We start from the raw sequence: 22,249 nt of genomic DNA on the forward strand, positions 1-22,249 counted from the left end.
CTAAGCTTTTTTTTGACATTTTCAAGTAAAGATTGGCTTGTTTATGTATTTTTTGTTTAGAAACAAATAAGGTGATTTAGATTTACTTCTTTATCCATTTTATTGTATGTCTTGCTTTTGCAATTTGTATAATACATTCATAAGTTTTTATTGTAGATGCAGTCATGAATTCTAAGCATAGGTTGCCATTGGAAAGGGCCTTTATATTAATAATTGTATAGGCATTTCAATCGAATCTCAAAAATTCTACGTAAAATCTTTAATAGTCTCATCCATATTTGTTTTAAGAGTGGGAAGATACTCAATTCTACTCAAGAAAATCTTGTGTTGAATTGAATGATTGGAAGTGGTAAGCATATGATTGAATCTTGCACAGAAAATAAACTTTGGATTCACTAGGCCATGAGTTACATCAAGTTAATAACAGAGATGCATCACCTTCTATCTTGCTGGACATATGTTTAACAACCTTTTATTATTCGGTAATCATGTAGGTATCTTGAACTATATTATCACATGGCTTAGATTGATGGTATTTGTGGATTTAAGATGGGCCTTGTGGAGGTGGGGATTTTTGAAGATTTAAAAGAGGAGGTAATGGAAAACTATCTGTGTTGTTCTGGATATTTAACCGCTTGTTTTTTAATTAGTTTGCATGAGTCAACTGGCTTCTTGTAGTTCATTACTTTGAAACTTTCAAGTTTGGGTGCTCTATTCTTGTTTTCTGTGACTTCAGTGCATATGCCTGCATGAACAGTGGTTATATGAGTCTATAATCCTGTCAGACCACGGCCTACGAGTTAAGGGTCTTATAAGCTGCAACCTGGGCACACTTGTGATCGTAGACTGCCTAAGCCCAACACATCCCCGCCTTGGAGATCTGACACAACTGACTTTGCCTTTAGGTCCTGGGTAAGAAAATGAGTAGTCACCTTGCTGATGTGCATAAGCAGGAGCAGGAAACTTCTCGTCGCTGGGGTGACCTTATTGTTAGGGTGAATGGATGTTATGTGATGGAGGTGGCCTGGTAGGCCAGCATCCCACTACCATGAGAATTACTTTGACGACATTATAAGACAATAGAGCGGGGAAGTCATCTTCTACGCATTAGTACCAGTTCTTAGTGGCCTAGGAGATATTCCCTTTAATTATTTTCTCATCATGTAGACTAATCACAACTCAGAACCAATGCCAAAATATATAGAAGGGTGAAACCATGAGCTGGCCCAAGCATTTTGGTGCGTGATAAGCTAGAGGCAACGTAGATGGCCTGACCACCCCATGTCACGAGGCTGTGACAACCACTAACCTTAGTTGTTGGTTTCTTTCCCTTGATTTTTATTCAATTTTTGGGACCCTCTTTTTGAAGTCACAAATGGCCGGACATTGTATGCCCAATGTGAATTGACTGGCGGCCGAGAGTTTCACCAGCAACAATGAAGGCCAGGTTGCCACGAGTTGGTCGGGCCAATCAGCATTGAAATCCGAGCAGTAAAAGGTTGGCTAGGCTTAGTTCAAAGTCATTTAGGCCCCATTTGACACTTTATAAGTTGGTGGGTACTAGGAAATCATTTCAAAAGAGAAAATGGGACACTTGGCCGCTCCACATCAAATCTGCCAGACACCTCAGCTTGGGGGGGGGGGGGGCGCAAATCGATTTGGGGTTGTTGGGGGCTGCCTTCTGCTCATTAAGTGCCTACAGTGTGCTTGTGAGTGGTGGGTGCAGGTGATCACAACTCTAATAGTAAGCATGCTTTCTCCCTTGTTCTATGTAGCACGATGATTCCTCTCTAGTGCCCCTCTCTCCCCTTTTGAATATAGAATCGTGATGCCAACTCAAGGGCTATTCATCTGTACGTACAATAGTGTGGGTTCATGTGCAATTGTCGAGGCAAGAGCCTCTTGCGCACTTTTTGATCCCTAATACCCCCAGGAGCTTCGGGAAAGCTAGAGGATTGCCATATAGGTGTTTTGGTGCATTTTCGGGACCAAAAACAGAGAACTCAGCGAGCTGTTATTTCTTTCTAGGTTTGAGAAAGTGCTCAAATGCGCCAGAAAAGTCACCTTTTGCATGGGGATTTTGTTTGTGAAGCCTCCTATTGCAGTTATGCTGTCGAAATTGGGCTAGAGTAGGCCATTTTCAGCCCAATAAAAGTGGAACAGCTCGTAGGAATATATAGATATATAGATTTTCTCCAAAGTTAAATTGAATAAAGGAATACAAAAAGGGGCGCCAACTTTGGGGCCAGCAGGGCGTCACTGTCTGCTTGGAAGGTCTAGCTGCCAAGCCATGGTTTGTTGAAGCTTTAAATTCCAATCACAGATTTATTTGTGAAGTTCCATTGTATCGTAAAGTTCAAGTAAAGATTGGGTGAACGCTAAAGTCTACCGCGCTTTAGAGAGTCTACGGACTGGTTCCATGGTTCCGTTGCACCTTGGTTGGTTTTCGACGAAGACAAAACCACAAAAACTTGGAATTACACTATGACTGACAGAGCAAATGACACCAGAGAAGAGGGTTCCTCTTCATAGGAGAGACAAGCTGTTCCTCAAATCTTTGAGGTTGGCAAGGGTTCGCGGCCACCTCTGTGTGTGGTGTTGATGTGAATGCTTCACAAGGTCAAGGGTTTATGACTGACAAACTAAACGAGGATGCGTTCAGGACATAGTTCATTGTTGCTGTGAATGTTCTCACTCGAATGGTGCAGAACCCTAGGTTTATGGAGTTTCTACAAGCTCCACCAATGTCACTGTAGGCAAGGCAACTTACACAGCCAATAGAGCCCGTTGAGGCTCAAGCCTAGGTCCCTTATGCGTAAAAGCAGGGCAGGGAGCACTTGCATGTTGCGGAGTTATTTGGGGCTCCAAGACACATTCCTTCTATCCTCGAACAGGTGGTTAGGACGCCTACTCCATAGGCTTTACTAGTTCAGTCAGCCACCTTTCAGATCCCAAACGTCGGATTAAATGGACAGAAAATAAATTTCCTGGCTACGCATCAGGTTTTCCACCACCCACGATACTGTATGTCAATATTCCTTGCGCGGGTGGATTTTTCCTTTTCAACCTTCCAGCAGTTATACCAATGTTGTAATCTCTCCATTTGTATGTTCTCTAGTAAGTCACCTCGCAGGTCGATAGCACATTTTGGCATGTCTCCGACAATACTAAAGAGAAGGTGTTGCACGTCACTAATATCTGCACCCTCAAACTTCAAGGCTGTTGAGCGAACCACTTCAGAGAGCAAGGCTTGCAAGCGCCGCTCATCTCGCAAGGTTGTTGTTATCTCGTCCAATGTGAGGGCATCCACTACCCGTACTAATTGTGTGTGTAATCTCTTTTTCAATTGTACTGCTAGTTCAGGAAGCATTTTACCTACAAGCACTGAAATGACATTATGATGTATTGGCGAGAGCATTTATCCTGGGTATTTTGAGGTGGATCTGTGTTTCAAAGCATGGCTGATTATGCACCTAGAAACCAGCAGTTAATGCCAGGAACAATCTAAGGGGTATGCAGGGCATGATGCCAACCCCCATGTATGGCAATATTGGCCTCCAACAAGGGTTTCAATGCAAGCAGGACCAATTTGGGGTGCCACAGGCCGCTTTTGGTATGGCTAGTTTTCCGAATTAGCAGGCAAATATGGCACCTAGAAGTCAGGATCTAATGGCCAAGGGGCACATGTGATACCCACCATTGTACCCATGTTGCAGACAATTCCCTATGAGAATTTGGGAGTGATTGAAAAGCCAAAACCCTTCAAAGAAGATGGTGCAGCTGTGAAGTTTGATACTTTCAGCGGATTTGAGGGCAGGACGAAGGCTCTTACTTTCCTCCAACAGTTTGATACAACTTATGCAGGGGGGAATTGTATAGAGGTCTCCAAGGTCAGGAAAACTGCCACCTTCTTGAAAGGAAATGCGTGTTCATGGTGGAAGACTTTGTTGATGCAAGGACAGGCACATGTCACATGGGTTTACTTCAAGCAAATGTTTGCATCTGCGTGGCTACCAATTGAATTTGAAGCCTATGTCATGACGGATTGGCACCAACTCAATGTGGCTTCTTACAAAAGCCTAGATGAGTACAATCTGAAGTTCTATAAAGCGCTGTTCTCAATAACTTCCTACAAGTTTGTGCCACGGACAGAGCAGATTGAGAAGTATTGTTGTGGGCTGCCTAAAGGGCTTAGAAACTACTTACAAAGAACAAAGTGGCCACCTTTACTCAGCTTATGGAAGTTGCCAACATTGGTCATGCCTTGTTGGAGGGAGAAGATAGTAGGTTTCATGGCAACGTGAAAGGGGGCCAACCCAAGAAATATTCAGCAAAGAAGTCCTTTGCTAAAGCGACTCTTGAAGCGTCCTAGGGGTCAGAAAAAGCAAAGAAAGCTAAGGACTCAGCCGAGATGTCTGCAAGACAGGCAAAGAAACAGAAAAGGAAGCCTTTTGTGCGAAATTTTTTCGAAGAGAAGAAGGCTTTAATGGCTGAGAACAAATGTTTTATTTGTGAGCAGCCTGGTCATTTTGCTGCAGATTGTCCACAGAGAAAGAGGCCAGCTGACTCAGAGGACAAAGGGGACAAGAAAGGAAAGAATCCCAAACCCACAAAAGGTTTAGTGCCAGGTATGGTGGGTGATAGGCCGAACTTGGATGCTAGTGAGTTATGTAGAGGGTGGGGTAAAATTAGGGATCAAATAACACTTATTTGCTTTGATCTAGGTGCTAAGGCAATCTTTATCTCATCAGAGTTGGCTATCAAATTGGGTATCAAAGCTGAAGAGAGGGGGGTACACGGTAGAGGCAGGTTTGGCATGCCGTGGCCATTCAGAGTGTGTTACTCCAATCATTAGAAAGCCGCATCTGCATATCTAGTCGTATGTGGACATACAGGAATTTTATATCATGCTACAGGAAGGGTGCGATGCCTTGTTGGGAATCCCATGGATGTTCCATGTACATGGAGTACTTGATGTCTTCAACAAAAAAGGTCACCTTGCAGCATAGGGGCAAAACTCACATCCTCGATGTAAAGCTGAAAGGGGAGTCTGTCCCTATTGTATCAGCTTCGTCATCTCTTCCGTAATTAAGAATCATATTTCTGCGTACATGTTTTAGATAATTGTCAGTCAAACCTATCTGTTCTAAATAAAGAAAGGTCAACATTTTTGCGATAGTTTAGTGACTGTGTTTTTTATTCATTACAATCTCAGTTGCCGCCAGAGAGGCGTGAGGATCATGCGATAGCCACCCAAATAGACTTCCCTACAAGGTTAGTGCGGCCCAACAGAAAGAGATTATGTGCCAAGGTGAGGAGCTGCTAGAAAAAGGGTTGATTTAGCCTAGTTCTTCACCCTTTTGTTGTCGGATGCTTCTAGTGAGGTCTATTTGGTTGTAGCCCACGAAACAGACCTCCCTACAGGGTTAGTACGGCCCAACTGAAAAAGATTATGAGCCAAGGTGAGGAGCTACTAGAAAAAGGGCTGATTTAGCCTAGTTCTTCACCCTTTTGCTGTCGAGTGCTTCTAGTGCAGAAGAAGGATGGTTCTTAGAGCATGTGTATCGACTACCGTGCATTGAATAAGAATACCATCAAGAATAGGTTTCCTATTCCAAGGATTGATGATATTCTTGACAGTTTAGAGGTGCTGCAATTTTCAGCAGGATAGGCCTTAAGAGTGGATACCATCAGATTTGTATTAGGCCTGAGGATGTGTACAAGACTGCATTTAGAACGACATTTGGTCTATATGAGTTTCTAGTGATGCCATTTGGTCTTACAAATGCTCCTGCTACGTTTAATAGGATGATGGATCAGATGTTCCGTCCACACCAAAAGTTCGTTGGCACATTCTTTGATGACATGATAGTTTTTTCGAAGAATGAAGAGAGCATAGGCGTCACTTGACTCTTGTGTTCAAAGAGCTACACTGGTTGCTCATGAACTCTAAAAAAAAGTGAATTCTTTTTGGAAGAGATCCACTTTTTAGGTCATATAGTTTGGAACATGCTCTCTCACTGTAACAAACTTGGACACTCCAAGTCAAGAATCAACCGCGACAGCACCAAATAACCACTTCAAAACAATTCACAGATCACAATAGATTTGCACTGGCCCGGCGGAGTTCCGTGCCTAGAGATATTGGCCCCAAAGACTGGCGCCCCTTTCGGTATTTCTTTTTGTATTAATCAATCATCAAAGTACAAGAGAGCGGTTAGGGTTTCACTCTCAGACTCTGGGTCCAGATGCTCTGAGAAGTGAGGCCCTCACCACTAATTTAAAGGTTACAAGGGATGCCCAAAAGCAGAGCCCCAAAAGCTTTTAAAATCAAAAGCATCAGTTCTCTCTCTCTCTTAGAGAGTCTTTTCTCTTTTTTTATATAAAAAAAAGCAAAAGCCAAATTCGAGTCGCTCATCATTTTCCAAAAAAAAAAAAAATAATTTTTTTAAAAAAAAATCCGCCTCTGCAATTTCCGGAATTTAGGGTTTTTGGCAAAAATTAGGGTTTGCAGGAATTTTAGGGTTTCTGGCAGAAATTAGGGTTTCTGCTGTCCGCCACGTCATCACTTTGTGACATACCCCCCTCTTGAAAGCATTGTAATCGACCGCAATTACGCCTGCAAAACCGACAAAAGCCATAAACCGTCTTAGCAGACACTGACTGTTAGTACCTACGTACTAGGAACACACATCTAGCACATGTACAAAATCGACAGTCACATCACACGACATCACAGGACATCACCAGACATCACAGGACATCACATGACATTCAACATTCATTCGGATCTTAGACCATGATTTATCGGCAATGTAGCTAGCAATCACATCTAGGTCCAATCGGGACCTCATCGATGTCCGATTGACTAATCCCTATTGCAACCATGTCTATTCGAGATCAAGTAGACCAAAATGCTGCAGTCATTTCGTCTATCAGTTCCTGCACTCACAAGAAGTCAAGAACAAATCAGTATCATAATGAGGAATTCCATTTCATAAAGTCATCCAGCAGAATACTGTCAGCCCTGTATCCCTGAAGCTCAAAGAGACATCAGTGACTTTAGTATCAAAATCGAGGCATCTGTTGACAAAGGAGCGGAGTAACTCCCCTCTTGTGCATCCCACTGCACCAGATCTTCGGCCAAGCTGAGTTTCTGGGTTCCGTTTGGAGTAGACTATGCTAAACCAAAACATCGAGGTAAAGTTTCACAATCCGAGGAGTATCTGCTAGGTCCTCCTCCTCCATCCACTTCGCATCAAATGCAGGAAAGTTCTTGAACTTAACCAAGAACCGCCTTCGGACTTTACCTTTCTTCGTATCATTATGTGCCAAAATCTGTTCAGGAACAAGGATCTCCTCGTTTTCTTCCACTTTGGGTTGCTCATCAGGCTCCCCATCATCAGGCACATCACCCTTAACAGGTTTCAAGAGACTCACATGCAATGCATTGTGAATCCTCCAAGTATCTGGCAGTTTCAATCGGAAGGAGACATCATTTATCTTGTCAGTAATCTGGAAAGGTCCGTAGTATCACATACTAAGCTTTGGAAAAAGCCTCTCCTTTCCCTGTTTCTTTCTTAGGCGTGCCTTCTCAAAAGTAAGAGCACCCAATCATCCTCCTTCAGTTTCCAGTCGCGACGATGGCGATCCGCTGCCTTTTTCTGTCGTTCTTGAGACTTCTGTAAAGTCTCGCGAACCTTGGCAAAAGCCGTATCCAAATCTCGCGAATATTCATCCGCTTCAAATTTCTAATCTTTCGTGCTCAGGAAGGATGGAACCTTCGCAGCAGTTTCAACAATCTCTCATGGCGTCTTCCCCGTCGAAGAGTGTATTGTGTTATTGTAGGCAAATTCCACCCAAGGTAAGTTCTTTTCCCATTGAGTCTTCTGATGCGAGATACAAGACTTCAATAAATCTAAAATCACTGAATTGGCAATCTCAGATTGCCCGTCAGTCTGCAAGTGGAACGATGACGAGAACTGCAACCGCGTGCCAATGTTCTCCCAAATTGCCTTCCAAAACAAACTCATAATCTGGGGTCTCTGTCAGAGACAATCGTCTCAGGCGTGCCATGTAATCGGAAAATCATCGTGATCATTCTGTATTCTCGGGAGATTAAAAAAAATGAAATCCATTTCAATATTTTCCCAGGGGCGGGTGGGTATGGGTAAAGGCTGTAACAATCCCTGTGCCTTATGCTTGTCAAACTTGACCTTCTGGCATACCAAGCAACTGCGCACAAACTCTTCCACATCCTTCTTCAGTCTCCGCCAAAAGAAATCTCTCTCTACCCCTTTCATGGTGGTAGCAATGCCGCGGTGACCCGTAAAAGGTGGACAGTGGCAATCAGTCATAACCTTTTCCCTCAACGGCTGTGTGACGCACAACATAGTCTTTTTCATCAAGTAGCTTTCCCGAAGGGAGTATCCAGCTACTATCTCCCCATCCCGTATCCGTGTGAAAATATTTGCAAAATCTGTATCTGTGGCTCATTGATCGACCATATCCTCGAAGCTCCTATGATGTATCGCAGAAATAGCCAGAACCAACGGTTTCCGAGACAAAGCATCTGCCACCACATTCTTCTGTCCCTGCACATGGACAATCTGGAAGTGGAACTGTGACAAGATGTTCACCCACCGCATCTGCTTTTCTGAAAGCTGCTTCTGTGACAAGAAGTAGCGCAAACTCTGATGGTCTGTAAAGGCAGTAAAATCCGCTCCGAGTAGGTAATGCCGCCACTGAGTAAGAGCATGGATAACCGCCAAAAGCTCTTTCCCATAGATCTGTGCTGTCATCTCCGGCCTAGAGAACAAACGGCTCTCATAAGCTATGACATGGCCTTCTTGCAGCAAGACCGCACCCAGACTACGACCACAAGCATCACAATATACTTCAAATGACTTCTGCAATTCCGGCAAAGTCAAAATAGGTCTCGTAGTCAATTTCTCTTTCAATGTCCGAAAGGCAGTCACCTCTGTGGGTCCCCACGAAAAAGGTACTCCTTTCTGTGTCAAGGTATGCAAAGGGGAAGCAACCTCTGCAAACTTTCGTATGAACCGCCTGTAGTACGAACACAGTCCCAAGAAGCTTCTAACTTCATGGACATTCCTCAAATCGGGCCAATCACGGATAGTCTCTATCTTGGCCGGGTCCATTTGCACTCCTGCTGTGCTGCTGACACAATGTGTCCCAAAAAGTCTATCCATGGTAGGAAAAATTCACTTTTTTTAGCATTAATCACTAGTGTGTGATCTCGTAATGCCTGAAAGACTTGAAGCAGATGATCTCTGTGTTCTGCCTCATTCTTGGAGAAAACAATGATGTCGTCGAAGAAAGTGCCAACAAATAGCCTATACTCTCGAAAAATCCTATCCATCATCTGGTTAAATGTCGCAAGAGCAATGGTTAAGCCAAAAGGCATCACCAAAAACTCAAATAACCCAAAAGTCGTCCGAAAAGCTGTCTTGTAGACATCTCCTGGCGCTATCCTGATCTGATGATATCCACTCTTCAAGTCAATCCTGCTAAACCACGAGGATCCCTGTAACCTGTCGAGTATATCATCGATCCTAGGAATCGGAAATCTGTTCTTGATGGTGATTTCGTTGAGAGTGCTATAATCGATGCACATTCTCCAAGATCCGTCTTTCTTCAAAACCAACAATACTCGAGAGCAATACGGTGAAGTACTAGGCTGGACAAGACCCTTTTCCAAGAGGTCTTTCACTGAGTTCATAATCTTTTCATTCTGTACTCGGCTCACACGATAAGGTGGCCGATTCGGTGGCGTGCTTCCAGATATCAGATCAATCGTATGATCTTCAGGCCCTCTCAAAAGCAATCGGCATGAGCGTGGAGAAAAAAATCTTGGCGTTCTTTTCTTCAGGTCAAAACATATTCAACCTTTATCCATCGTTCAGTTCTCCCAAAAGAATGAGTAAGAAAACTGAAGTTCATCAAGTACAATCTCTAAGCCCTTCATTTATCAAAGTCGCTTTCTCGGCCCGGTAGTCAACCACGGCGTAGTTCTTGTGGTACCAAGGGATCCCGAGTAGAACGTCACTCGCGTGCCCTGAACACCCCTGTCATTGCAAACGAAGTTTGCCAATGCTCGGTGTAATGGCAACATCCCATTCGGGTGCCAGTCGAACTACCTCCGCCTGTGACGTCAGTCTGTCGGGCGTAGTTCCAAATCGAGCCGCCAATTCCAAGTGAAAAGAAGTTGGCCTTGGCTCCTTCAAAAGAGCTTCCTGATCCTTCGCTTTGCCCCGAAAGCGGCAAAGTTTGTACTTTCATTCATTAGATTCGGTGCAGGTCCCACGCCATGTGGTACCAGTTCTGCTTTTCTATCTGCCTTTTCTGCCACATTCCTCAGCTGCTCTCGAACTCTCAGACCTGTCGTCGTTTTTATCATGCTGTTCTTTCTGTGCCGTATCAGGGCACTTCGCGAAAATATGTCCATGTTCCCCGCATCCAAAGCACTTCCCCTCTCTGATGAAGCGAGCTCTCTCCTCAGGAGTAAGCTTGGGTCGTGCATCCTTTTTTTTTTTTTCTCTGGGTTGCTCTTTTTCATTCTACTTTCATTCCCAGAAGTCTGTTCGGCTCGTTGTGTCATGGCCTCATCTGTGGGGTAGGTCAGACTACCAGAGTGAATGGCAAAGCCCCGCTTCGCATGACTCATCAACTCCTGAATAGAAGCTGACTTCTGTTCCAAGCAGTGATCTCGGATCTCTGTAGGTAGACCCAGGGTAAACCGCTCAATTTGTTCTCTGAACGACATCTTCTTGAATGAAGAAGTGGGTAGAAAAGAGCTCCAGAATCTTTCACAATAAGAATTCACTGTATCGCTCTTGGTCATCCGGAGATGGTTCCAAGCAGCTCGTATATCTCGCTCAAACTCTTGAGTCAACCAAGAAGAAATAAAAAGCCTCTTGAATTTCAGCCATGTAACTGGCACAGTCTTGCTTAATAGAAGCGTGGACCACCAAGTACGAGCATTCCCTTAAAGTAAGAGGCAGCTCTCCGAATCTTGGAGTGCTCTGAATAGCGTCCTCCCGCGAAAGCGATGTCAAACTGCTGTATAAAAGACAAAGCCTTTGAAGCATCTGAGTATCCTGAAAAGTATCAAACTTGATCGAGTGGCCACCTTCCTTAAACTCTCGGACTTTCTTGCTTTTATCTTCGAGAAAGTCATACTGGTTGGCTTTGTAAAAATTCTTCTTGTTTGCATAAAACTTTCCGTCATCGGAATCTGAGCTGTCTGTAGACGAGTCCTCAGTAGAACTGTCAGTCTCTGGGCGAGATGTAGCCTTCTTTGCCTTTTTCTTGCCCTTTCCGAAGCTTTGTGTCTTGCTTCGCTTTTTGCTTTTTCTGTCTTCTTCGCTCTAATCCGAGGAGCTAGAAGAACTGTCAGAAGAAGAAGAAGAAGAACTGGGTACTCCTTCAAATCGAACACGCTTCTTCCGTTTCATTGCCTTGTCAAATGTCAACCGACGACCCAAATATCCCGGGAAGTCAGTGCCTTTCTTCTGCTTTTTGCTGTGCTTTTTGTCTTTCTTTTGCACGTCGAAAAGCTGAGTAATCCGTGCATCAACCACGTTCTCCAGTTCCTGCTCCGTATATTTTCTTGGAGGCAGAAGGTTTCTTGAGAGCGGGTTTCGGGAGTGGTGTTGTGGTTCTCTGCCACTCCATCTACCTCTTTCAAAGAGGTCTGGTTCATATATTTTGCCATCTTCGGATCCTCGGCAAAATTGAGCATCATCTTTGTTGCATCGCCGATCAACTGGCGACGCTCTATCTCTCGCCGCTCCGCCTAAGTAGGCCAAGGCGGGCCATACTCTCTGCCTGAATCTTCGTTGTGATCCCAGCCCGCATCTCCAGATGCAGAGGGAGTCTACTGATCATTGCTTGAAGCCATAGGTGCCGCGGAAAAAAATTCGGGGATCGGATTTCTCGTAGAAGAGAAATCGGCCGTGCTCTGATACCACTGTAACAAACTTGGACACTCCAAGTCAAGAATCAACCGCGACAGCACCAAATAACCACTTCAAAACAATTCACAGATCACAATAGATTTGCACTGGCCCGGCGGAGTTCCGTGCCCAGAGATATTGGCCCCAAAGACTGGCGCCCCTTTCGGTATTTCTTTTTGTATTAATCAATCATCAAAGTACAAGAGAGCGGTTAGGGTTTCACTCTCAGACTCTGCGTCCAGATGCTCTGAGAAGTGAGGCCCTCACCACTAATTTAAAGGTTACAAGGGATGCCCAAAAGCAGAGCCCCAAAAGCTTTTAAAATCAAAAGCATCAGTTCTCTCTCTCTCTTAGAGAGTCTTTTCTCTTTTTTTATATAAAAAAAAGCAAAAGCAAAATTCGCGTCGCTCATCATTTTCCAAAAAAAAAAAAATTTAAAAAAAAAAATTTAATCCGCCTCCGCGATTTCCGGAATTTAGGGTTTTTGGCAAAAATTAGGGTTTGCAGGAATTTTAGGGTTTCTGGCAGAAATTAGGGTTTCTGCTGTCCGCCACGTCATCACTTTGTGACACTCACCCCCTCTCGCCCCTATCCACCCCATCCCTCTCTCCTCATCCCTACCTACCCACCCGCTCACCCCTCTCCACCCCCTCGCCTCTTGCTCTTGCCCGTACCCACCCCCTCGCCCCTCTCCACCCCTAACCCCTTGCTCTCGCCGCTACCCACCCCCTCCCCTCTTCCCTAGCCCTGCCCACCTTCTAAAACCTCCCCTCCTTGGTCCGAGGTATTCTAACCGGCTGCAATCCTAAAATCATCCTACAAATCCCGGTTTTGAGCTTGCCTAGAAGGTTACATTTTGACCTTCCCTCAAAGAAAACTGGGAAATTTTCAGAAGTTTTAGTAGAATTACCTACAAAAGCTTCAAATATTGACCTAAAACCGGGAGCATTTTTGAGATTTCCCTCTCCATCCGCCCCCTGTTTACTGTTTTGCATATTTTGTGGTAGCCAACTCCTCACCCTTTTGCTACATTTACACTAGGGGTTTTTTTTATGCTTGGGTCTTCTTCAGTTTCTTCTTTCTTGACAGATTATCTCATTGTGGGGGGGTTGTCCGTACTTCTTCATCATCTCCAGCAAATACCTACATTTCATGATTGTACCTTTCCCTCAGAAGTTAAATATCTTCTCTACACATCAGCTTCTTCAGTCTGGTTGGGTCACATTTTTTCCTTTTTGCCAGTTTCAATACTCTCTCTCTCACCGGGACGGTGAGTGGTCTTGTGGCGGGCAGCCTGTAGCAGGGCTACAGTGTCTCGAGCACATGGCTGGTAGTTAGTTACATCTGGCTGGAGGTCACACTGGACAGACTCTCGCTTGGGTATTGACACGTGGCAAGTGATACGAATGGGGGTCTAGTGGACACTGTGGCAAGATCACCACCACTGCAGCTTGGTGATAGTCTTAGCTTGATTGGAATATTTTGCTAGCTGTTGGTGACTTTTTAGGAGATACATATGTGTGGTTGGTTCTAGCCGTGGGACACTCTATAGGGATAATCATCTACTGCACCATCCCTGCACATTTGAGCCTTGACACCCCCATTGTACCCTTGAGTTCTGGACGTGGAGCTATGTGTGCTGCCATGCCAGAGTTTGTACTAGTTCATTTGAGGTAGTTGAGCTCCATGTTGTTCAGGTTCTATTGTCGAGTCACTGTGTTTGCCCTGTTATTCGTTGTTTTTAGTATTTAAATTCTGTTGGAGTGAGATTTCACCCACATTGCACTGAGGAGCACCCACTGTAGAGAGCACGACACATTATCTCTGCTACAGTAGTCGACGCACACTCTGATTTAATTTGATTGCTTCTTGGGTGCTATGGCCATGGGTGACAGCCACTCAGAGTGCTCCATAGGTACAATGATCCCTACTTCTTGCATTTTCTCGAGCTCCAGTTTGACAGCTTGTGCATACTTGGGGTTGAGCTTGTAAGCTCGGCCTCTGGTTGGCTTAGCCCCTTCGACCAAAGAGATAGTGTGGACACCCAATTCTGGTCGGATTCCTTCCAAATCTTTGTAAACCAAGCAAAAACATCCTTGAAAGAGTGCATAAAAGAGACTACTTGATCGAGCAATGCGGGGTGATCCCATAACCAGTTGGCTAAAAGGATTGGTTGAGGGTTGTTAGGGTCACCTAGGGTTGACTCCTTTGATTGGGTTAGGAGGTGTGGCTGGCGAGGATGCATCAGAAGATGAAGACTGTGCATCTCTTCGAGCTTCAAGACATCATCGGCTGGTGTCTGATCGATATGAAAATCAGCATTCTTCTTGCAACCATCCTTGTGGAAGCTCGTTAAAGGGGAGACACAAAAGAGAGTTTTTGCATGGTCGGGGAGCAAGACACAGAGGAGGCTGAGGCGAGAGTTGAGCCGTGGGTGAACTCCTGTAAAGGAGATTTCTTACCCCTTGTATGGTTCTTTATAGGCTCACCAAGCATAGTTACCAAGAACGGGAAACCGGAACGGGAACAGGGAACAGGAACGTGGAACAAAATGCCATTCCTTGTTACGGGTACTCACGTTTGAAACACGGAACGGGGATTCGGAACGGGAACTTGGAATGGGAACGGGGAATGGAGACCTGAAAACGGCCATTCCCTGTTACTATGTCACCAAGGCCGATGGTTCCACCAAGGTAACAATTGAGTTATCATCCTCAATGACCGCCACACTTGCTGCTGAATGATGTGGCTCAATGGGTTCAATTACTGGAGGAACATTGGAAGAGGGTGTATCCTCAGGTAAGGATTGAATAGAGACCATAGCATGGCATAGACTTGGTAGCTTCCAACCATTCCGGTAGGTCTTCGTGTGGCCCGTCAAGTGGGGTAGGCTGTTCTAGGTCCGGGTTGGACTCCACTGACAAAGAACGATGATGCACTACTAGATCCATGCCTCCTCCAATCAAATGGGTTTCATTGGGGAGCCAGGAGTATGTATCCACATAGCGCCGTTTCCCCAGGAATGAAGTGCTTTAGTGTCTACATCAGATCTATCTTGAAGAATACCTTTCAGCAAGTGTCACTTTACGACATGCTCTGGTTGGATGCAAATCTTCGAAGTGACACACTTACAATCATTCAATCTCTATATCCCAATGCAAGGTCCAATGGCGGGCACCTCCCAGTGCCACCCTTTTAGTCCTACATGATCTCCTATCCCGCTGTTTCACCGATTACAGAAGTCCTCGTCTAATTGTGTCGATTTCAGGGCAACACTTTTCAGGTGTCATAGTTGATGGTGGATTTGGCATCAACTTGATGCGTGGATTCATTATGCTGGCATTAGGTCTCCCACCTAGTAGTCCCGCTCCATTCACAGTGACTTTGGCCGAACAAAGAACTATTTACCCCTTTGGGCATAGTCGAAAGGGTGCCTTTGTAGGTGTAGGGCTTCACATTTATCTTGGATTTTGTTGTGGTTCGTCTTCCCCGAGTTGAGGGCGCCTTTCCTTTGCTCATCAGCAGACCATGGCTGCAACAACGGGCTCCTCCACTTGTTACAGCCTATCCTTAGGGTTAACCACATGAGTAGCCGGTGATGGATGAGGGATGGTGCTTACCGCTATCACGTTGATTTTTGGAAATGTGACCCCTTGCTTGTTCGGACTCGGACTCAAAGACGTGGATGCTCGCTGCATGGGACAATCCTTAGTCTCAGGGCAATGAGGGCAAGGAGGAGACCCTTCGGGAAAGGGGCATTTGCTATGGTAATGCCCATATTCCCCATCATCTGTAGCACAAAATGGGCTGATTGGACGGGAGAGTCGGAGGGCGAGGTGGTCTTTGCTCTTGCTGCATGGAGGTGGAGGTTGAGGTGTAGAAACTCTGAGGAGTTGAAGGAGAATTAGCATGATAAAAGCCATGAGGTGGAAAAGTACTCTGCATACCTTGCATAGGAGGTGTATTTAGCGAAGGTGGCATGTGGTTTGTATGGCCACAGGGAGAAACCATATTAGATGCAGGTGCCAATCCCGGATTAATAGGTGCCAAGCCTTGTTGAAGCACATGAGTGAGGCTCTATTGTAATTGTTGCAATCCCTTCAAATAGTAGCAGTCTTTGTCATCATGTCCTGGCTTCTCACAGAAGTGGTAGTAAGCTCGAAGCGGGCATTCTTGCTGAGGATGCCCAGGAACCAACATGAGATACACCATACCACAACCTCTTAGTCTCCTACTGAGCCCTGAGCTCTGCTAGCTCGTGCTTGATTTGGTCCAAAGCCTCTTGATGTGGAGGTCTCATGTCGAAGAGAGAAGGATCTCTCCTCTTGAAGAGCTCGTTGTAGCTTCAGTGCTTCTAGTGCCTTGCGTAAAGAATTCAAGGGGTCGATGGACTTTCCAAGAGTATTGAGGCAGTCTCTACCTAGTAGCAGCAACGAAAACCTCCTCCAGAGTGGCTTCAGGTCGGAGACTCTCTCGGAGTTTTTGCTGAGAAGTCTTGGGAAGAGCCTTCTCTACCCACTTCTTGACCATAAATTCTCGTGGTTGCTAGGGAAGCTTGGCGACTTTGTTCTCGTCATGGAGTAATGCAAAAGTCTCAGTTGGTTGGAGCATTGGGTTTACCAACTCATCCAGAACCTTTTTTTGAAAGTCACGTGGTTTGAAAGCTTCACAGAACTACTACCTTAGTGCTACTCACTTAGTGAAGTGATTCTCAACAAACTGACTGTACCATTTATTAGCTAATCCGTCCAAGTGGAAGAGCACGAGGTAGGTATCTTCTCTATTCAGACCACGACCCCTGCAGAGGAAGACAAATCTCCTAACATGGTCGTCTGTATCCTCGATGGAGAGTCCTTTGAAAGTTGGAAATTATATATTCACCATAGCCAAACCTGGTCAGTTCCTCCATGGCTCCTCCAGGGTTGCCTGCTCGAGAGCCTGTTTCTCAAGGGAGGGTGAAGATTGTATTGGGGAAGGTGACCTGGGAGGTGAAGAACTGGTTGAGAGAGTGAAGGTAGATGCGTGGGAGGGTAGGGGTAATAGAGTTGGTAGACTTCTACTCGGCATGAAAGGTTGGCACTGAAGTACTAGGCTCAGTAGTGGGCTTTGTCAATCTTTTGGACTGCCTTGTATGTGTCATGTAGTAACCACAAACCCACCCAAGCTCTGGGCGTGGAGAACCTTGAACTTGCTAGATAGTCTAGACCCACTGGACCAGACCCGACTAGGCCATGCTAGACTCGGCTAGACCACTCCTGCTAGATAGGGGCGAGAGACTAGGCCAGCTAGACCGAGCTGGACGAGGCGAAGATGGACTAGTCCAAGCTTGACTAGGGCGAGGCTGGTCTAGACCAAGCTGGACCACACAAGCATACTAGACAGGGGACGAGCTGAACCGCTAGCTTCTCAACATGTAGGCTCAATGGAGTGGAGTGAGACTTCACTTGACGTCCCACCAGACGTGCCGAAAATGAGAGCATGTGTAGCAGGAAAAGTGTGTCGGGCTCTCTACAGTGGGTGCTCCTCAGTGAAATATTCGTGAAACCTCACTCCAACAGAAGAAAACATCACACAACAATGGAGCAACAGCGCAAAACACCATAAGGGACTCAGAACCCACTAGAACTCAACAACTCATAGAACCATACAAACTCTGGCTGGCAGCACACTCAGCTCCACCAAGCCCAGGACTGAAAAGTACAATGGGGGTGTCGAGGTTGCAATGTGTAGGGAGAGTGCAAGTGTGTGGTGCTGGACTCAAGACTCAAGATCCCGACGACCAGAACTAACTATAAAAATATACAATCATAAAGAGCCCCAAACGGCTAACAAAATATCTAGTTCAGCTAAGTCTATCTCCAAATTGTGGTAGTGGTGATGTGGCCATGGTGTTGACTAGACCACCACCCGTATCCCTGCTATGTGTCATTGACCAGGCAAGAGTCCGTCCAATGTGAACTCCAACCCAACTGTAACTAACTGCCTGACCCCTGCCAGTGACACTGTAGCCCTGCTACAAAACGGAAATCGAGAACAAAACAAAAGTGGTGTTTTGGGGAGTTTCCAATCACTATGCTGTGGGTGTTCTTCAAGGCTAATATCAGGATTGTTTTGATGAAAACGTGTGTTTATGGGTCCTGATAGTTTTTCATTTCTAAAAATCTTAAGTTTTCTCTCTATTTTTTGTATTCATATACTAGTGACTGTTGATTTTATATGTCATGGACTTTAATAGCGTTTCTTTATAACAATCTCAGCATCGCAAAGATTCTGGCTTAACCAGGGAAGATATCGAGAGTCTTACTGTGGATGAAAATTTGACAGATTTGCAACGTGCTCAACTCTTCCTTTCTACCAGTGCTCATCAGGTAAGGTGGTCTCTACAACCACTGAAGTGGATCTCATTTTGTGGCAAACTTCCTCACCTTGCAAACGTTTACTTCCATCCTGGCATTTGTCCAGCTACAACAAAGTTGTGCTTTTGAAAGGCTTCCCAACATCTTCAATGATTATGGGGTAGCTGCATATGATGCACTTTTTCCAACTCTCTCATCGTCTATTGAGCACTTCACTCCACATATCCAGGTAAGCAGCCAATTGTACAAGAGAATTCCACTTTATCAATTTTAGCTGAGAATAATGAACTTCAAAAAGGCATGGCCCAACTACTTAATGAAAAAAAACTGTTTGTTTGAATTTTTAAATTTTTTATTTTTGCAAGAAAAAAGATTCTTCCATTAGTTAATAAAACTGCCCAATGGGCTACAATCTGCCCCTGTTAGAGAGTGCTACATCAGCATGTGGGGAGACTCTCCCAATGAAACAACAAGATATGTACAAGTAGGCTAAATCAGGAGATGGGAGGAGGAAACAGCCACATTAGTGGACGGTACTGCCATCTAGGCGTGCCATGAATCATGCTGAAGAAGGGCCTTGGGCGGCAAAGTCGCAAAAAAACCTGGCGGTGCTCCTCCATGTGGTCAGAGCTGTCCTGGAGCTCTCAAAGTGGCCCTAAGTGTATGGATCAGCTCCAGCCAAACGTCACGGATAGTCTTCGCCTGTGGGACTGGTCGAGCCTCGAAGATGGGGAAGCAGCGAGCTTACCAGATGAACCACAGTGTCAGGCTGCAGATGAGCTCTCAACACCACTCTCCATCTTTGCTCCACTTCTGAGGGACTACCTTTGTGGCTGGCTGGAGTGGGGGACCGGCCCTCCTGTATTACAATCATCCTGTTGACTGAAGCCATCTCAAAAAGTGCACCAAGCTGCAACACCCCAAGTGTACTGGCTGGCTGTAGAGGGTGTAGGCATCAATTGAAGAATTCGAAGCCAAACCTGTTGTGCCATGGGGCAGTCCCACAGATAGTGACGTTGAGTCTCAACAAGTGGCACATACTGCCGAGAGACCGTTGTGCACCAACCAACTTCCGACTTCAATAGCTCGATGTGTCACTAGCCACTGGAACATGGTAACTCGTCTTAGTTGTCTGCTGTCCCACAAGCACTCTCAAAATCATGCCAAGAGCTCGGTCGTGAGGCCCTCTTCCTGCCAGTGAGTTGTTGCAATAGGACGAACCTCTCTCCGCGCTGTCAGTATATGACAACCCAACCGAGCTGTGTACCGGAAGAAAGGGGTCCCTGGGTGAACGGTTGGAGTAAAAGGATCCCGCCAAAACCACTTTCCCGGGTCCCACTTCACTTGCACCAGGGAATAGCTTTCCCAAACCCAAAGCTGCCAGTGTCCCGTCTCAAGATTTGTCGTGTCGGGTCGGGGTCTATGACACAAGTCCTCCCACTGATGCCCACAACTCTGATCCGCTGAAAGCAGCACTCAGCCACCTCTGGTGCCTCTTTAGTGACTCTCTGGAGGCGGCCCTCCCTCTGAACCTCGGAGAACAGGCAGGAACCCGTGTCTGAGCAAGCTCTAACTGGATTGAGGACCTCCAGTCTTGTGAAAGCCCCTATCCAGCAAGGAGCTACCTGTTCCATAGGGGTGTGCCACTCTGCAAGTATGGCCTCTACAATGTCTTGACACATGTTTTGCACCCCCCTCATGGCTCGCAGTTGGATGCCCTGTATCTCCTCAGAAAGTACTGTAAACTGCAACCAATTCCTGAAAGAGCGGGGTGGACCCTCAGCCATGGGACCCCATGAGACATGAGGTTTGCTACCAACCATGTGACCTCGCTGTGTGCCGGGACGATAGGGTTCCAAACAAGTGGCTACCTCAAAGGCTCCTCAATGCATGTGGGCTGGTGCTACTCAAGGCCACCCTGCAACCACTCCCAAGATCGAAGCAGGCTCGCAGCAAAGCGGTCCTCCCATCTCCTGCTCAAGCCAGTTCTATGCATCTTTGTGAAAATCCAACAGGTGGAAGGGCTCCATGGGCTGCCGGTTTGTGGGACCCATGCGCGAATCCGGTGTAGCAACAGTTCCTTCCAGGTCTCCTCCCCTAGAAGAAGGCCTCTGACCACAAGCTTCCCAAGGAGGGCTCTACTCTTATCGTGCTGGGTCTATGATCCCCTACCCTCCCTGAGAGCAAGGTAAAATGATGACTTTCCAAGAGAACTTGGCCCGAGCCGACTGTGTGTCACGCCCTCACCACAAGAAATTCTTGATCAGCCTCGCTAGATGGCTGATGCAAGAACTCGAGAAAATCCAGCAAGATGTGATGTGCCACAAAGTAGCCAACAACACTAGGTTGGCCACCACAACCTTGCCAGCAAGAGAAAGCCATGCTGAACTCCAACGGAGCAGTTTCCTACTAATGGAGAGGAGGGGAGCAATCTGTTGCTCTGGAGATAGATCCAAACCAGCCTCAGAGCCCAAATAGCGTACTAGTGTCCCTGGAGGAATATTTCTAAAGCCCTCTCCATGCGACCAATCGGGCATGGGAGCAATATGAAGCCAGTTGATTAGTGCTCCCGACGTACAACAGAACACCTGAAGAGCGTGCTCACACCTGTGCAAGTTGGCCTCCCGGCCCTCCAAAGACATGCTTGAGTCATCAGCAAACTCGGCGTCCAAAAGCTCCTCTCCTGAATAGGCAGCTGCAGACCATGCAAATCAACCTCCTGTGAGGTCAAGAACCTGCTCATCACCTCAGCATAGAAAAGGAAAAGGAAGAGGGCAGCCCTAGTGAAGTGATGGTGTGAGCATAAAGCATTCCCCTCTTCCCCTACCAACAACACGTGACTATGTATACACCTCATACTTAATCAGTGGGTATGGTAGAGATTGTTGGTGGCATGTGTTTATTTTTTGCTAGGAGGTAAGCTGAGAAACATTTGCAAAGTGTAGTACACGCTCCTCCCATTCCATGGCCTCTTTCCATGTGTCTTGAGTTTCTTGTTCAATATTGACTTTCAAGGCTTTTTCGGCCTCCATTGTAATGCCGTCTATTGGCCCGATTTCCTCTTCTTCGAGTGGTGCCATTTCGGGGAGGGAATTAGTCTCCTCTACCTCTTCCATGCATTGCAGAAACTGTAAGGCTTCTGTATCCGCGGTGATAGGTTCAGAGGTGTCCTCTTCTACAGCCGTCTGCTTGTCCTTGAGTTGCGTTTGTGCTGCTTGTAGAGTTCCCCTGAGGTGGAGCAGGGGAATCCATTTTGTGTTTGCTGCTGAAAAATGTAAGTCCACTCTTGTGGCGGCAACTCGTTAGGTCCACTGTGGAAACTCGTTGTGCCTCCTGTAGATGCTTCAAAGGAACAGCCATGTGAGATCGCGGCTTCTGAAATTTGACCATCCTCGTCCTGACTGCCCTGAAATCCACAGAAAAATGGAATGAGTTTGGTTTCTTATGAACAAAGAGAACTGGTAACCCAAAAGACCGTACCTTAGGAGGTGAAGCCTCCTAAACAAGAAGTCACCTCATTTTGGCTTCTGTTTATCCGATTTATGAGATAAAATTTTACCTACGTTTTCCGCGTCATGCAATTGGTTGGAGACAATGTCCATAGGTCGATGGGGATGGTGTGTAGGGGAATGATGACCCTAGGAAAGCATGGAATTGACCTTGAGAAATCCTTCACTATACCTTTCAGGAATACCCAAATTCTCTTATGTGGGGTTGACATAAATGAGCGCCGCTTAGTCTCCTCGACGTAGCTCTCTGTTTTTTTGAACGTGAGAGATGAGAGGCAGAGAGGGAATACCGCTCTCGCCTCAAATGAGGACTGGTTGTGACACATTATCATTGATGAGAAGTGTATACTTCTCCCAACCGACAATGGGTTTAAACATGCGAAACCACCTAATTCCCAAAATGATA

The 22,249-nt window shown here is 46.0% G+C and overlaps 1 protein-coding gene across 4 annotated transcripts in view; it reads left to right on the forward strand.

Annotated features, from left to right (window-relative positions):
• LOC147449099 (uncharacterized) overlaps positions 1–22,249 on the forward strand; it is a 212,664-nt gene that overhangs the window by 82,831 nt on the left and 107,584 nt on the right. For all 4 annotated transcript variants that reach the window (XM_086521674.1, XM_086521677.1, XM_086521676.1 and 1 more), the window contains 3 exons: positions 495–594; positions 18,236–18,346; positions 18,441–18,563. In XM_086521674.1, coding sequence (XP_086377800.1) covers positions 550–594; positions 18,236–18,346; positions 18,441–18,563 — 279 coding nt within the window. In that variant the 5' untranslated portion in view covers positions 495–549. The remainder of the gene's footprint in view (positions 1–494; positions 595–18,235; positions 18,347–18,440; positions 18,564–22,249) is intronic.

This window comes from Adiantum capillus-veneris, chromosome 10 (assembly GCF_014529385.1).
Source record: "Adiantum capillus-veneris isolate H3 chromosome 10, ASM1452938v2, whole genome shotgun sequence".
Taxonomy (NCBI): domain Eukaryota; kingdom Viridiplantae; phylum Streptophyta; class Polypodiopsida; order Polypodiales; family Pteridaceae; genus Adiantum; species Adiantum capillus-veneris.